Source organism: Tenrec ecaudatus, chromosome 16, assembly GCF_050624435.1.
Source record: "Tenrec ecaudatus isolate mTenEca1 chromosome 16, mTenEca1.hap1, whole genome shotgun sequence".
NCBI lineage: Eukaryota > Metazoa > Chordata > Mammalia > Afrosoricida > Tenrecidae > Tenrec > Tenrec ecaudatus.
This window is the reverse complement of record NC_134545.1, coordinates 79,555,021-79,573,581: the sequence shown is the minus strand read 5'-3', so window position 1 is coordinate 79,573,581 and position 18,561 is coordinate 79,555,021. Positions and strand designations below refer to the sequence as shown.

General features: G+C 37.0%; 1 protein-coding gene across 1 annotated transcript in view; it reads right to left on the bottom strand.

Moving 5' to 3' along the window:
• The window catches only part of TBC1D12 (TBC1 domain family member 12), a 98,290-nt gene that overhangs the window by 13,033 nt on the left and 66,696 nt on the right, over nucleotides 1-18,561 (bottom strand). The window contains exons 5-9 of the mRNA XM_075533734.1: nucleotides 13,490-13,607; nucleotides 11,694-11,800; nucleotides 6,145-6,225; nucleotides 1,640-1,728; nucleotides 645-716 (exon numbers count right to left, since the gene is read on the bottom strand). Of these exons, the coding sequence (XP_075389849.1) occupies nucleotides 645-716; nucleotides 1,640-1,728; nucleotides 6,145-6,225; nucleotides 11,694-11,800; nucleotides 13,490-13,607 (467 nt within the window). The remainder of the gene's footprint in view (nucleotides 1-644; nucleotides 717-1,639; nucleotides 1,729-6,144; nucleotides 6,226-11,693; nucleotides 11,801-13,489; nucleotides 13,608-18,561) is intronic.

The following is an 18,561-nucleotide window of genomic DNA, read 5'->3' as shown; positions in this document are numbered from 1 at the left end:
GAGGGGGGAATGGGGAAAGAGGGGTAAAAATGAGAAACTGATACCAAGGGCTCAAGTAGAAAGCAAAAGTTTTGAGAATGCTGATGGCAACAGATGTACAAATGTGCCTGACACAATAGATGGATGTATGGATTGTGATAAGAGTTGTACGTGCCCCTAATAAAGTGATTAAAAAATAATTTTTAAAAAAGCGAAAAAAATCAATGAAGGAACACACAAGAGAATAAAGAGTAGTACCAGACAGCCAGCCTATAGGGAGTTATCTAAATGTTTCTATTTTAAGATAAAAGTTAAAAGATAAAGGTTTGATGACTTCTAAGTAAACACACACAAAATTATATGATTTTTCCTTGTTTCCACTCAAAACCCAACTAAACGAAAGTTAAAAAAAAAGTAAATGTTAACCTAGGAGAACCAAGGGAATGGGAGAGAAGACACACAATAGATTAAAAAATATCAATAGCATTTTGAAAATTTTAACTTATAAACTCCTAGCAGGAGATTGGAAGGCTGCTCTCTGAGTTAATTAGTATACTCATGAAAAGAGAGAGAGAAACAGACATTTGGGAAATTAAGACATTCTGATAAAAATACAGAGAAACTATTTTTGATGAAAAAACAAATAGATTGAAATAAATACTTACATAACCAACATCAGGTCTGTAACAGGTATATGCCCCTAAGATACTATGTAAGACATCATGATATGGGCCACCCTTAAGAGAAAAATGAAATTTGGAACTATATAAACAATCATCAATTCTTAAGTGTCGTTAGCATAGTACTTCTCAAATAACAATCATCAAAAATATTCTATATTGTCAAGATATTATCTACAGTATTAATAAAAGTGATCTGACCTTGAAATAAAATAAGCCATCGAGATGATGTTGACTTACAGGACAGGATAAACTGCCCCCCCCGCCCCGCCCCCAAGGCGGCGACTCTTCACGGCAGTAGAAAGCTCATCTCCCGCCTGCACTGCAGCTCAAGGCTCCAAACTGCCCGGCTCATAACCACTGTGCTGCCAGGTTCCCTCATTAAAACAATCTACACACTTTCCATGGACTCTAAAGGCTTCTACATATTTACTATTGGTTTTTCCTTTATATAATAGAATATAAACAAAAGAAAACCACCATACTACACTAAGTTAAAACTTTAATTTTAACAGTAAAAATTATTTCATTTTATGTCAAACTAAAGATATAAGAATTCTGCATGTAAAGTACATATAAATGCAATCTTTTATGGTATAAATTTCATAATAGCATCAGTACAAAATAAACGAAAAGCAAAAGCATTTCATTATTTGAATGGCAATTCTATACAGTAGGTGAGTGGGTGGGTGAAAATATTTAAGCTTTAGGACACAGCTCTTCATGTTCTAATGATTGGCTAAGTAAAATAAAAAAATAAAAAAATTCATTCAGTACCTACTATGTAAAAGGCATATTGCTATGCTAACGGCAATGTCCATGAAATAATATAATAATGGTTCCTTTAATTCTTTTCCTACTATCTTCACTTTTTATATAAAGCTCTTTAATTTTTATAATTTTGCCCCTTTCTTATTATAACTGTGCATTTTGAGATTTTTTTTCACAAAAACAGTTACAAGTTGGTTAGAAATCCTCACCTTCTGAAAAATGTAGAGAGACGGGAATGTTCGGGATATGTCCAGCTTAATTAATTCCAGACTGGCCTCCCGGTCAGCAACAGGTACACCTGCATTTGCCAAGCGGATAAAATTAAAATGATTACTTATCTGTCACAAAGTAAACTCTGTCAACATAAAAATTATCATTTAGGGTATGTGTTATTTAAGGAAAGTTAAAATCTGGATAGTCAGAAAATTTTTTAAAATGTCACATAGCTTTTATAGAAATTAGTTTCTTATATGAAGGAAAGAGCTAATCACTTATAAGTTATAGAGTGAAAGATTTCTGTTTCCAAGTTTGACAGAATCTTAAAATGCTCCCACCATAACTATGAAAAGACAAATTACAAATAACTTTTTAAAAAGTCATTAGAGAGCTGTGGATACAGAAAAATCTAGAGGACTTAAATCCTAGAAAAGGAATAACCTTTTTGGTTTAGGATTAGATTTTCCAGAGATAAAGGTACTCTGGCAGGTCTGATAGATATAACTGTGGAGGGAGAAAACAAAACACAAAACTCTGGAGGAACCCTGAGCGTACATGAGTGTCTGCTTCCCCTACAGAACTTTTAAAGTAGCTCAAGAGACCAGGCTGGAACGGCAGAAATAAACTAAAACCATTCAAAGATAATTTCACTGGAGGAAGCGGCCTAAATCACAGCAGAACAGTTCTTATCAAGAACTTTGAAACCAGAGGATACATCAACTCAGTCTCTACAATTTCTGTTATACACAATATCTGCCATGAAAACTTTAAGATACGCAAAGAAGAAAATGTGCATGTGCTGTGATCATGCAGAAGCCTAGTCAATAGAAGCAGTCCTACAGATGCCGAGGTTTTAGAATGAACAAGAACAGTAACGCTACAAATATGCTAAAATAGAAGGTGAGAAAAAAATTAGAGAATGAAGAATTTCAACAGAAATAGTTAACTATAGAGAACTAAGTAAACATTCTACAATTATAACCTATTAAGTATGCAACAGCAGTATGAAAAAGGTTGGCCTATTATGAGAATTTCCAAAACATGACATAGAGACAGGAACTGATCACATGCTGTTGCTCAACAGAGTTGGCATAAACCTTTAATTACAAAAGAAAAAACAATAATACATGTGAAGAACAACATTGAGCACAATAAAGTTAAAGTATGCGTAGATAGACCATATTTTGTTGCTCCATTCACCTCCTGATGAACCTTTAGTTCATCCTATGGCTGCTGTGACTGCTACTCACGTGTTTCTGTTCCAGTCACTCTTGTACTTCTGGTGTCTATCTAGCATTGGATCGCGGGGGCCACATAGCAGCTCTACGTACAATTTTCATCAAGATCGGAGAAAGGTTTACTAACAATCTGAAATATTGCCTAAAAAGAGTCCGGAGTACCGGAAACACTAACTGATCCAGATCAAAGACCAAACCTTTAATATAGATTACATTCAACATAAAACAAAAAACCAACTTGGACTCATAGTGATCCTACAGAGAACTGTCCCTTTGGGGTTCTGAAACTAAATTTTTATAAGAGTAGACAGTTTTGCCTTTCCCCTGCAGAACCACAGATGGGTTCAAGCTACTAACCTTGTGGTTAGCAGCCCAATCCGTAGCAAACTACAGCACTGGGGCTTCTTCCCACCCGGCTCCTCAACATAAAGAAAACAAAAATCCTTACAAAGGGCCAAAAAGCAACATCACAATAAATAGAGAAAAGACTGAAATATTCAAGGATTTAATTTTTTCTTGGGTCCACAATTTACACCCTTGAAAGAAAAATAGGAGTGAATAAAAAACAACAACAACACTAGGATATTGGGAAAATCTGCTGCATAAGAACTTTTTAACACCTTGAAAACAAAGATATCAACTTGAGTCCTAATGGTGTGGCCGACCCAACCCACAGACTTTCCAATAGCCTCCTCTGCATGCAAACGCTTGACAACGAACAAGGGAGACCCAAAGAAAATCCTTGTGTTTGAATTATGGTGCTAGCAAAAATTACTGCATATACCACCATGGCCTGGCACAATTAACAAATGTGTCTTAGGTAAAATAAAGCCAGAAGCCTCCTTGTGGGAAACTGAAAACCAGGAAGAGAGTGTATTCAGTCAAACTCTCAACAATTCATAAGGAGTCTGGGAGGCCAAGGATCCCGTGGAGGAAACCTTCACGTTTGTGGGTTAGAGATGTGTCCTACTCACACTCTCCTAAGTAAAAGTTATTCCCCTCGAGGTCCCCATAATAATGCCAATTTAGGGGGCTGTTTGCAAACACATGGTCAAGTACTACACTCTCAAAGGTCACCTACTTGAAGACTATCTGCCTGAAGAATGTCTGCCATCTAATGCAGTCAGACCCTACTGTCTGTCCCACCCTAAGCAGAGCCCACTCCCTTCTGAAAAGGATCATAGATTGTTCCCCTGGAGAAGACCTCAAAGGCACCTAAGGTCAAGTCAACTCAGAGACGATCAAGGTTAGGCTGCTATCTTGACTCTAGAGTCCACCCATCTTGTTACATATGTACCTTCATGTAGCACATATGCTTCTAGTGCAGTGGTTCTCAACCTTCCTAAGGCTGCGACCCTTTCATACAGTTCCTCATGCTGGGTGACCCCGAACCATAAAATCATTTCACTGCTACTTCATCACTGTCATTTTGCTACTGTTAGCAATCAGGAGACCCCTGAGAAAGTGCTGTTCAACCCCCAAAAGGGCCGCAACCCACAGGTTGAGAACTGTTGGCTCTTGTGCCTCCCCTACCTACTGCACGTACCCCGAGCCTATCCTCTCCTGTCACACGTATGCCTCTAATACAAACCCTTCCTGTATGTACGAGCTTACCATGGCTTGCTTGCCCAAGATTACATGAGGCTGTGAGTCAATAAAGTGCAGCCTCATTCTGGTTCCGGTCATCATGGAGAGGTGAGCACTTGCATTCTGTCTTGTCTGATGTCTCTTTAATTCAACCCCAAATTACACAAACGCCCCTTGGACCCATTTGGTTATGGGGAGGCTGGTTTCCCACCTCCTTAGAAGCCAGGATGGCAATTTCATCTCACGAATTTTGGACATGTTATCAGAAGGGACCAGTCCCTGGAAAAGGGCATCATGCTTGGTAAGAGGATCTGCAAGATAGATAAGCTCTTGAACAAGACAGACTGACACAGTGGATGTAACAACAGATTAAACATGTGAGCCACTGTGAGGATGATGCAGGACTGGGTAATGTTTCATCCTTTACATGTCAGGCTGCTGTGACTCAGAGACAACTCAACAGCACTTAGCAGGCACTTTCTATGAAATAGAGTAAAATGCCGACAACTTCACGCTGTTGGGTGCTGTCAAGTCAATTTCAACTCTTAACAACCCAATGAGGAAAAATCGAATGACCCAAATGGGTTTTGTAGGCTGTAATCGTTACAGAAACAAATCCCCAGGTCTTTCCCTCCTGGACTTGCTGGGTGCATTCAAACCATCAACCTTTCGTTTGGCAGCTGAACACCTAACCATTGTGCTAGCAGGAGCCCTTGGCAGACAAATGGCCACCTATTATTTAAGAACAATAGCTGGCTGAATAAAGTTAGTTAAATTTAATAAACTAGGAGTCCTGGTGCGAGTGTTGGGCTGCTAATGACAAGGTCAGTGGTTCAAACCACCAGCTACTTCCAGGATAAAGATGAGGATATACACTGCCATCAAGATTTACTGCCAAAAAAAGATCTACTGCCTCAGAAAACCTGTATTCAGCCACTGTGATTTGGAATCTACTCAGTGGCAGTGTTTGACTTTTACTTTTGAAAGGATGATGCAAAGATTTTCCCCCTGAAATTATTACAGGAAAAAAATTTATGTCAGTGGAAGGAAAAGTAGAAACTATGAATAGAAACTATAAGTTAGTTGGGAAGGGTAGAAGATAGGAAGCCATGGATGGGACATGAAGCAATCTATTTTTGGTTTCAATAAGAATTTAGTCTAAAGCTACCTCATCCTATTAGCATTACTGTTATGACTAAAATCCCATGCTCTAGAGTCAAACAACCTGGGTTTATATTCCAGCTTCACCGCTTATGAATTATTTAACCACTTTGAGCCTCCATTTTCTTTTATATAACTCACATTAACACTTATGATTAAGATTAAATGAGACTAATAATGTAAAGGAACCCTCATGGAGGAATAGTGGGTTAATTGGACTGTTAACCACAAGGTCGGCGGTTCAAACCCACCAGCCACGCCATGCGAGTAAAAATGAGGCTGTCTGCTTCTCTAAAGATTTATAGTCTTGAAACCCTAACAAGTTCTACTCTGGCTGCCTGACAGGATGACTATGGGTGGAAACTGACTCAATGGCAAGAGTGTGGTTTTGGTTTCATGTATATAAAGCAATTGCTACAGTTCTTGACAAATAGTATGAAATATGTTCAGAAGCTGGATTTTCATCCTGAAATTTTTATTATATGTAAATACATTTTTTTTTTAAATCACACCTTCTACATCGTTTTCTGAACTTGTTTCACTGAAGCTTTTCCATCGCTCCTTTGCTCTTGAGAGGAAAATTTCATAAAGCTCTAGAAACAAAATTAAAAAGATAAAAAACTCATAAATCAATCAATCCATATATGCAGACATTAGCTTTCAGTTTTTCCCTATGAATTACATCAGATATCCTTATTGTTGCAGGCAGAAAAACTGTGGCAAATTCAAACTCCTGCTTTACCAAAATTAAAGATTATGCAACCAGACAATAACAAAAATACTGCAGAATCAACATCCAAGTAGCGACAATACAAAATGTTTATTGGGCTTCAAAGACTGGGAAATTACATAATCTTTAATTCCACTTTTCAATGAGCTTTTAAAAGTCCCCTATACTCTCTCCTCCCACAGGAGTTACAGTCTCAGAAACCCTTGAGGCGGAACCAACTTGACGCAGTGGATTTGGTTTATTTGGGTTCTATGTTCAAGGCCGAAAGAGGTGCATTTGCTAAAGGAGTGTCTGTGTGGGGCAGCAGAAACAGATTTTGGAATCAGTGAGAATCAAATTTCCAGTGCTCCTCCATGCCCTCTCCCCCTTACTCCCTCCCTCCCTCCCTTTGGAACTTTGGGAAAGTTACTTAACCACTGTGGAACTCAGCTTTCTTCAGCTGTAAACTGAGGAAAAATACACCTGCTCATGGAGTTGCTCGTAATTACATAATTTACCTAGAGCTTTTGGCACTTTGTAGCTACTTAACCAGTAGTTCTTGCTTGTTTTTTCTACAGAAATGGGTTTTCCCATTAATACATTGCTACCCAAAGCTATCTATATTTCATACAAATTTTTCCTATCCTTGTCTGTAATCTAAATGCTCAATTACTTTTCGAGACTACTACTGTTGTATACACACACAGACACAGAGAAAGACACAAACTCACCACCATCAACACAATTCTGATTCATAAAAACTCTATAGAATAGGGTAGAATGCCCCCTGTGGGTTTCCGACACTGTAACTGTTTATGGATGTAGAGAAAGCCTGCTCTTTCTCCCTGGGAGCAACTGGTGGTTTCAAACTGCTGATGTTACAGTAAGAGGCCCAGAGCATAACCATTGTGCCTCCAGGGCTCCTGCTGCATATATGTTATCTCATTACAACTTCAGGAACAGAAGACGTTGTCTTCACTGTCTAACTAACCACTGTAATTATATAAAATTATAAATTTCAGTGACAACGTAACAGCAAAAAAGATTTCTTGCCCAAACACCAACATGTACATATTTTGCTTCAAGTAATGTATTAATATTTTTTAAAGATACTTTCAAAAAGTTAAAGCAATACCAAGGACTCAAATAGAAAAATGATGTTTTGAAAATGATGATGGCAACATATATACAAGTTTTGCTTGATATAACTGATCAATGGATTGTTATAATATCCGTAAGAGCCCCCAATAAAATGATTCAAAAAAGAAAAATACAAACAAAAGTTAAAGCAGTATAAAATTGAAAAGTGAAAATAAATATCCTCATTCTATTCTTCAGAAACAACTATAGTTATCAGAAATTTCAAACTCTTTCCCCCTTTGTTTTAAAAACGTTTTTACAATGAATTGGATGAAGATTTACAGGGCACATCAGTTTTATGTTCAACAATTCATATCATGAACCCTTTCTAAGATGAAAAATATATATACAAGCATACCCTCCTTTATTAAAAAACAAAGTGGCCGCATGTACATGCACTGATCGGTACAGTATACTGCTTTGTCTCACTGGAGGAGCTTCTATATTAGTAGATATAGATCTGCTTTAGTTTTTTTTTTCAAAAGCAACTGCATAGTATTCCAGTGTATGACACTATAAAAACTACTGTATCGCTTGCCAAGAACAGATCATTATAATAGCTGATGAGGTATATGTCAAACAGACTCTTATTCTGATATCATTTCTTCTGTAAGAGAAATTTCATTTCTATGACTTGTGCCCAATCCTATTAATTATTTGGAAGAAGATATAATCTTAAATTTTAGATGTATATTTATTTGGGGGTTATCTGGTATCAAATTGAAATCATATGTTCTGATTTCAAACTAGTTTCTAGTTAGGCCAGTTTCACTCATCTACCCAAATTTTGAAACTGCTATGGGAGAAAAAGGTTCACCGGACAAATCTGTCATTTTTGAGAACCATGAAAATGAACCAATAATAAAAATGTGGTACTGAACTCCAGAATACCAAAGGATATATCTGCAGAGAAAATGCACTGTGCTTCTGTATGGTAAGAGCTGCATCTCAGTTCAGTTTTATCCCTGGCTCTTCATGTCACTTTTTTTTTTTAAATCCACAAAGAGCAGATGATATCTTGGACAGAGAATAGTTTGGGTGTATGATTCACTTTCTGATTTTTTGATATTATATACACAGTAATTTCACTTTAACTACAATTTTGTATTCATTCTAAAGAATATTAGAACAATCCTTTACTAATAGTAGTACCCCTACTTCACAGAGGAAGAAACTTTTAGATGTGAAGTAATTTGCCCAAGGTCACAAACCTACTATATAACTGAACCAAGATTTGAACCACACTTGCTTGACTTTAGAAACCTTCTTCCTAGTTACTATTCTCTAGTAGTTACAAATGTCATGATGAAAGCATACATAACAGATTACAAATTCAACTACGAGAGCCATTCCAAAATAAGTTGATGAAAAATATCACTTCTCTGTTAAAAAATTTGCCCCCATCCCACAATGAATGAAAAGTGACTTTGTTATTCCTGGAAAACCTCCTAATCACACCTGCTGGTTTATGCTAGCAAGGTGATTGACTCATGGGATATGCTGGCCACTGAGGAAGACCTATCAAATGTTCTCAGAGGGGGAGAACCCAGTTCAACCACATGCTAATGATTCAATTGATCATGTCTGTGTAATGAAGCCCCAATAAAAAAACCTGAGCACAGAAGTATGGTATGTTTTTCTGATTGACAATACATCAATCACCATGAGGGTGATGTCTTGATTCCACAGAGAGAAAATACAGAGCTTCAAGTTTGCAACCCACGGATTTCCTCTTTTGGCTGGTCTTAATTTGTATCTTTCCTTGCTATAATAAAACTGTGTCTATAACCTTTTCTTAATTTCTCTAAGCCATTCTAGTACATTATTGAACCTAAAGAATACTGGGAATCACTGAATTATTCTGCCAGTTGGTCAAAAGTGCAAGTGTTCTCGGAGCCCCCACGCCTGTATTCAGAATGGGAAGCCCTCAGTTCTTAGCCAATGAGCTCAAAATGCAGGTGGCCTGGAACCCTCCAAAAGTATGGCTCAAGTCTGACATCAGGGCAGTCTTACCAAGGACTCTACCCTTAGTCTGTGAAGTCTGGCCTAAGTCTGGGGAACTAGAGTCAAAAGAATTGACACTGCAAAAATATTATTCTGTTATATTTAACAATCCTTATTTCAAGGATTTTAAAAATTGAAATCCCTAATAATAATGTAAAATGCTTCCTTTTAATCTATTCCAAGAACAGAAGACAAAAAAAAACCAACTTTATATTTGGAGAGAATAGTTAACTCATGAAGAATCTGATCTTTTCTAAGTCAAATTCAACTCTTAATTTTTCCTTTAGCTTTTATTTTAAAAACTTGAAAAATTTCTTGTGAAAAATAATAAACCCATTACTGAGTATTTATGAAAATTATGCCCCCCCAAATCACTTTTGAGACTAAAAAGAAACATTAGATTTTGTTATAATTCTATCTAAGTACATGTAAGGCTGACTGAATGATACAACAAACATCTTTGTAGAATAAATTTCATATACAATCCTAATTATATCCTTAGAGTGCATTCTTAAATCAAGGGCTATGTTTTTTGAGGCTTTTGATAAATATTTCCAAATAATTTTTTTAGCATATGCTACATGGGTAGTTCTCAGTCATTTTAATCTTTTTAAATCTGAGGGGTAAAAAACACCACTGTGATGTCGTCCTAATATACATGGAAAAGGGTTCAGTAAGTTATAATGGAATATGATGCGGCTATAATACATATGAGATAGAATTATATGTACTGACACGGAGGGGTGTCCTAGGTAAGATAACAGCAAGAAAAAAAGCAAGCTTCAGATTAAGATCTAAATTTTTCTCTATAGGGAAAGGGAAAAAAACTCTCAAAATTATCATATATATATACATTTTTATATGCACAGAAAAAAGGCCTGGAAAAACATATACCTAATTACTAACAGTACCTATTGAGAATGGGAGTTTTGGATAGAAAAGGCAAAAAAGAGACTTAAAAGTTTGTACTTGATTTTTGCTTGAATAAAAATATATAAATATGCAGACAATGATGTTAAAAGCAACAAGGCACAGTGTATTGTTTCCTAATTTATTACACGTGGGTCTGTAAGTCTTTCTGTGGTGCCAGTATTCAGCTGTATTACTATCACCTCAGACCATTCTACTTCCTCTCACTGCCACTGAGTCAGGTCCAACTTACAGTGACTCAAAAGGTCAGGGTAGAACTGCACCTTTAAGTTTCCAAGACCCTCAGAGATCTTTACAGCAGTGGACAGCCTCCTCTTTCTCCCCAGTGACTGGTTGGTCTGAACCACTGACATTGTGGTTAGCAGCTCAGTGCATAGTCCATGATGCCACCAGGTTCCACACAAAGTCTGTCAGCACCTTTTATTTTATACTGTCCTCTAGTCAAAATTATCTGATTTTTAAAAAAAAATCAGCATAGCTACCCTATATTTTACTTCTCTCCAGGTTTTTTTAAAAATTAAGAAAATAAAGCAACAATCCCTTGAGAGTACTTTTATATTTCTGATTCTACACTTAAAATATTTCATTAAAAAAAATTTTTTTAAAGGAGGTGAGTGGGGAGGGAGGGGAAAAAGAGGAACTGATACCACAGGCAAGTAGAAGCAAATGTTTTGAGAATGATGATGGCAACAAATGTATAGATGTGCTTGACACAATGGATAAATGTATGGATTGTGATGAGTTGTATGCACCCCCAATAAAATGATTTTAAAAAAAGGAGAAGTCAAAAGGACTAGTTTGGGTAGAAAGTTAAAAAAGAAGTTTTTAGTCTTCTCCCAATAGCTATGCTTACTGACAGGGTAAAGTGGAAACCTTTTTATATATAAACTATTTTATTTTTCCTCATCTATATTTTCCTCATTTATATCCACTGCTCCTAGAATCTCCAGAAGTTCCTGAAATTATCTACACTGACAGATGCGATTGCTTTGAGTTGGAGGCCAATGTAATGACAGCTAACTATAAGAACAACCCAATATTTTGAGGTCAAGAATATTGATAGTTTTGTGCTATGAGAATAAACATAAAAATTCTTTATAAAGAAATATAGCAACTTACTAAACCATATAGGTTTTAAAGGGATGAAAAATGAAGCATGCTTTTAAAATAACAGTATAAATGGCAATGTCTTTTTAAATGGTTAATCAACTAGTCTCCTATATAACTCTGGAGACAGCTCTTTGTATGAGTGGGAATAACTGAACATAGGATACAAACCAGGAGTGATATTTAGTTCATTTCCTACAGCTAGACTCCAAACTTTCCCACGAACACTAGGGGGCAATCCCTGCCACCACAATTCTCGAACTCTTCTTGTACTACGCCTAGAATTAAAGGGGGAGAAAAAAGGAGAAAGTTACTTTTTATATCAAATTACTAGTTTGTTTTGATGGTTTACCTAGTCTACAGTCAAGTGATTTTTGGAACATAGTAAGTACATGATGCAGTCTTTCCTTTGACTTTTTAGGCAACAAAATCCTGTGTTATAGTGTGCCAGACAGTCAATTCTGACTCACAGTGACCCTGCAGAACAGAAAGTAGAACTGGCCCATCAGGTTTCTTATGCGGAAATCATCACAGGAATGGATCATCAGGTCCTCCCTAGTGGATTTGACACATCAAACTTTTGGTTGGTAGCTGAGTACTTAACCACTGGAGCACCAAACTCCTATACAAACATAGATTTGGACATATAGAGACCCTGTAGGGCAGAGTAGAACTGTCCCATAGGATTTCCAAGGCTGAAAATCTGTATCAAAGCAGAGTTCCATACCTTTCTCTCACAGAACAGCTGGGAGGTTCAAACCACTGACCTATTACTGGTTAGCAGTCAAATACTTTAACCATTGTGCCACCTGGGCTCTTGCATAAATCTACAGTACCCCATAAAGAGACTGTGTAGTAGCTTCAAAGACGCTCTCTCCTTGAGTCACTGTACCAAGGACAAATGAGAGAATCAGAAGTATATGGGCAATTATGGAGGAAAAATAAAAAAGGATAAAAGGGGCATCAAAATAAATTGTTTAAAATATATATTGTCTGTTCAGTACAAAAATTAAAATAACAATGTGTCTATGTGCGTAAGACCTTAGTTTTTGAAAAGTAGTACAGTGAAAGTTTGGGCTTTAAAGTCAGACAGGCTTGAGTTCAAATCTTGTTTTACCACTCACTATCATTTTGGGCAAATTACTTAACCTCTCTGACCTTGATCTTCCTTATATGAAAAGTGGGGATAAAATGCACACACCACATACTGGTTCGAAGAATCAAATGAGATCACTTACATAAAAAGTCTAATATAGCATCTGGCGCATTGTGCCAATATTCAACAAATCCCCATTGCACAGTGCAGAAGGTCTTTCCTACCCTCTAGTCTAAAATGACAATGGGCATGTACAGAAACATTACCAAAACAGAGAAAGCAAAATAAGGCAAAAGCTATTTGTGTATGAAAGCATGGTGGGCCATTTAGAGAAGAGAGAGATAATATTTTCCTTGATTCTGAAAGAAGTACTTTAAAATGTTAATATTTAACATGTATGTTATAATCTATGTACATATTTAACGTTTCAATTTTTTAATCTCTATTATATAAGGGTGCTTTAAAGGGTTCATGGAGAAATGGAATTAAAAGACAATGGAATTTTTCTATGAACTTTTTGAAACCCTTTCATATTCAGAGTACGTCTTATAAATGATAGTATGTTAGAATTAAACATGGTAACTGGTAACGTTTTTAAAGTTTCATGTATCAATGAGCATTTCAGATGGATTTTAATGAATAACTAAGATTCTGAGAGGTATAGAGAGTGGTCAGTAGAAGAAACAAGTATTAGAGATTGGGAGATTTATAAAAAGGAAAGGTCTAGGGATAAGCACAAAATATTCACTCATTGGTTAAAGTATAATTCAGTCGAAGCATAAGATATAAGTGGGAAGTAATGAAAATATAGAACTGAAAACACAAATTCTTTGGAGGAAAACCAGAATTCAGGAAAAATCTGCTTACTTACATTACTTCCCAATTGGGCAGGATTTCATTGATCCAAATTACCATTGCGCTTGCAATATTTTCTTCCTGCTTAAATCGTTCTTTCATTATTTTTTTTCTTTTATGTGCTTCTTTAATTTCTGTTTTAAATAAGTAAGAGTTATCTCAATACATATGAGCTAAATCAAAATCTCCTTCTATTTGCACCTAATTCTATAAAAGATTGTTCTCAGAAAGGATATTCTGATAGCAGCATAAGGAAACAACGAAGAGTAAGACGGAGGGAAAAGATAAAAAAAATTAACTTGGTTAACAGAATTTTGAAACAGCATCTCCTTTACAGCAACCAGTAAATAGAACTACAAGTAGAAAAATCCTTTAAGTAGATTACTATATTACATATATATGTAACTGAAATTAAGAAATCTGTCATAATTACTTGGGTGAAAAACAACTATGAGCAACTAATGCCATTTGTTATTTTAAGAGCTTTGTTAATTTCTGCATCTAGAACAAATTGACATGAAAAATTATTTACAAACAGCACTATTATAGTGAGCTCTTTTTAAGATGGCTTTTCATTTGGCCGATCTCTCTGAAATAAACACACACATAAAACACCATTTCCAGAGGGAACAGAAGTCACAATTTTTAAACAAGAAATGCCTCAGATATAGAGAAACAAATGAGTTATAAATTAATAGTTATATAATTTGAGAACTAGTAGAGACTTTAAGAGACAAGCAAGTCAAACTTTTAAACTGTTTTACACATGGGTCATAAACTGTCCTGTGGGACAAGCAGAAGCCTAAGCAAATAGTGCACAATCTTTTGCTTGCCTTATGCATTCAGATTCTGTCTAGGATTCTGGAAAGAGAGTGCCACTGTTTAAAAAGGAAAGTGGTAGGAGAGGCTGAAAGCCAATGATATAGTCCACCTGTCCCCACATTTTACAGATGAGGAAACTAACATTAAATCTTTTCAGAGTGCTACATATGGAAAGTAGTATCATACATGCTTAAGATTTGTGGTCTTCTGATTTCCCAATTTCATGTGATATATATTATATCATATTGTTAGTATCATAATTTTAAAACTAAATATGTTTATATATATGAATTTAAAATTTATTGGAAATATTAGCAATAATTTAAATACTGTATAGTGGAATAAAAATGTTTAAAAAAATAGGCCCTTTACCTAATTTCTTACTGTTTGCTTAATCTTTATGCTTTGCTTTTATTTATTTTGAAGAAATTTATTCATTTTCTTTGAGGTTACTCTGTAATTTATTAGTTTCTTCCCAATTTAAAAGCTGTCCTATCTTGAAATCGACTATTTCCTCTCCATTTGAAAGTTCCGTAAGTACACTGTACTATTTCTGTTGTACTTTTCTTCAGTACAAATTTATACTCTGGTTCCCTACGTCTGGTCCTGTACGTCTGTTTTCCTTTGGATACTTGTTTATCTGGGTGATGTTGTCATATATGTTAGTCTCAGGTTGCCAGCTATTGCTGTTGGCTCTCTGTCCAAAGAATGTGCCTTAGTATTTCTTGTAAGGCTGGACTCGTCACATAGTCTTTCTATTTCCGTTTATCTGGAAATGTTCTCATTTCACATTGCATTTGAGGGGCCATTTTGCTGGGTAGGATTCTTGGTTGGTTTCTACGGAGAAATCAGAGCTTATTCTTACTGGTTCCCCTTTGAATGTAACTTTTAATTTCCCCCACCCCACCCCCCACGCCATGACACTCTCAGGATTCTTTTCTTATGCTTGATTATGATATGTAGTGGTGATTTTCTTTTTGAGTCTATGCTGTTTGGGGTTCATTCAGCTTCATGAATTCAATATCTTCTCGTCTTTCAGGATGTTGTTAGGGACGTGTGATAGTTAGGTTTGTTGTGCAAACCTGGCCAATAGGAACATGTGGGATTAGTCAGGTCACAGTTTGATTGGAAGACAGAGAAATAAATGGCTCTGCAAGACCCACCCCCTCTCTCTTGCTCTCTGGTGATCAGTGTGCTGGAGCGTGCTGGTGCTTTAGCTAGTTTTCTGTCTTCCCTTTCTGTTGCTGAGACAGACAGCTAGGAGATACAGGAAGAGCTGTACCACCATCTAGAGCCACAAAACTTTCTAACCCACTGGCATGTGATCTTCCTGCATTGCATTTGGCATCATTGCATGTGCTAAGTGAGTCTAAAGAAGAATTTATGGACTAGTATCAGACATATGGGTTAATATTGGACTTATGGAGTTAATCTGGACTGGGCTGTGGCAATGTTTTCCAGAAGGCTGTATATACTCTAAACCAGATGTCCTCAAACTACAGCCCGCGGGCCACATGTGGCCCGCCGAAGACATTTATCCAGCCCGCCAGGTGTTTTTTCCCCCTTTGTTTTTTTTTAACTTCAAAATAAGATATGTGCAAATAAGATATATGCAGTGTGCAAAGGAATTTGTTCATAGTTTTTAAAAAAACTATAGTCAGGCCCTCCAACGGGTCTGAGGGACAGTGAACTGGCCCCCCATTTAAAAAGTTTGAGGACCTCTGCCCAGCAGCCAATATATGGTGCACTCCCCAATAGCCAAGATTCATGGGTCCAGGAACCAAGGGCTAGAAGTTGGAGTGGCACCACTCACTATTACTCCTAGTGATCCCCTTGCAGCATTTTCCTTTATGTACCAGCAAAACGATGTATGCTATTCAGGCCTGGAGATCCTAGCCCGAAGGAAGGAACTCTCCCACCTGGATATACAGCATTGATTCCACTGAACTGGAAGCTGAGAATGCCACCTGGCCACTCATGGGTTCCTCATGCCTTTGGGTCAATAGGTCAGAAAGGGTGTCACTGTATTGCATGGTATGACTGATCCTTATTACAAAAGAGAAACTGGATGAGTGCTACATAATGGAGGTAAAGAAGAATATGTCTGGAATCCAGAAGATTCCTTAGGCTGTCTTAGTACTACCATGCCCTGTGATTAAAGTAAATGGTAAACAACAGCAACCCAATCTTAAAAGGATGTCTAATGACCCAGGCCCCTCAGGAATGAAGGTCTGGTCATCCCACCAGGCAAATAACCACCAGCTGAGGGGCTGGTTGAGGGCAAAGGTAATACAGAATGGGTAACAGAAAAAGGTAGTTTTACCCATCAGTTATGACCATATGATCAATTGCAAGAGTGAGGTTTGTGATTGTCAGTATTTCTTTATAAATGTTTATTGAATATATTGGTTCATGTACAATATACAAGATACACTTATATTCAGTGTATTTTCTTTTATCTGTATGATAGCTATATGATGTTAGGTATAACTGATTTCATTAATGTCTGGAAATTATATACAGCTCAAGAATTGTGCACACATGCCAAGTTGGCAAGGGGTGGACTGTGATAGTTAGGTTTACTGGGCCAACCTGCCCAAAAGGAACATGTGGAATTAATTAGGTTGTAGTTTGGAGGGCAAAGAGATAAATACCCGCTCCCCTCTCTTGCTCTCTGGTGATCAGAGAATGCTGGAACTTGCTGCTTTAGCTAGTTCTCTGCCTCAACCTGAGCTACACCACCTGTGGGCCAAGCCAACCCATAGATCATGTAGCTAGAGTTTGAGGCTCTTCAGAGACTTGCTTTGCCACGCTGCTGGTGCGTACGTCACTTGAGCTTGAGGCTGGTAGATCCTGTCACTTTGCATGGCTTGTGTTTAATATCCCATCCGGGACGGCTTCAATAAGCACCCAAGCTACTGACATTTGGTGACCCACCCTGTTATTTGCTGTCTGTGGGCAGACTCTACCTGCCTTGCCCAAGGGAGAACTCTGTCTGCTTCCTTTACTTTGGACCTGACAACCCATGTGAGGTGAAGGACTTTGGTATATTAACTGTTCCATGGAAGTGAGTTGAACTGAGCCGTCTGTACTGTTGTGTGGACTAGTTAGCTGTTAAATTCCTTCTTGCTGTATAAACCTATCCACATATACATAAAATTATAAGTGCTTTTGTTTCTCTGGTCAACCCAGACTAACACAGGAAGTTTTCTTTCAATAAGTCTGACAATTTACTTTTCTGGAATTCTAATCACAGTAAATTATTCCTTTCGGTGATGTCTCACATAAATCTAAGGCTTTCTTCAGATTTTTTGCTTTTTTAATTGTTCCTCTAGCAGTGAGCAATTATTTGTCTTCAGGCTCACTAATTCAGCCTTCCATTGATTCAATTCTACTCCTTTGCTCTCTTGATGCATTAGCTATTTCTGAAATCAGTCTTCTCTTTTCGCATGGTTTTTGATTTTTCATTTATTTTGCCAGTTTTTTTCTTTCTTCTTAAAAATTTTTTTGCCAGTCTTTCCTGTGTTTTCCAGAATGCTTTTATAGTTTTCTCTGATTTTGTCTAAAGCTTTAAATATCACTATAAATATCTAGCACTATGAGTATCACTCTTCTGAGTGCCGTAACAGGTAGTTCCAGTGCCTTCTCTTCTCAAGAAAGGTAGTCTGGCTCTATGTATTATTATTTTGGGGAGACACTCCTGTCTATTTTCTTTGTGGAAATTGAAATTGTCAGTTGTCTCCAAGACATTGTGATGTTAATGTATTTGAATTTAATTAATGAGTATATGTTGGTGACTGTTTGATCCCCCCAACAAGGATTTGGGAGTTATGAGGGAATTAGTGGGTTATGAGTTGGGCTTCAAACCATAAGATCACCAGTTCAAAACCACTAGTCACTCTACGGGAAAAAGATGAGGCTTTTTATTCCAATAAAGAGATTTATATTATATTATATAAAAAGAGTTACAGTCTTGGTAACACACGGAAAGGAAGATCTACCTGTCCTATAGAGTTGCTGTAAGTTAGAATCAACTTGATGGCAGTGAATTTGGTTTTTTTTGGTTTGGTATGTTGGTAAGACCTAACCCATTTAACACCTGATTTCTTTTTCCTTACCAGTTACCAAGCGGTCAGGCCACTGATGGATTGCTGTTCGCAAAAAGTCAAGATGGCTGACCTGATCAGGCCAGCCAACATTTCACACATCTGTTTCCTCTGACTGCTTTGTTCAGCTTCTTCTCCCACTCAGCATTTAATCCTCTTC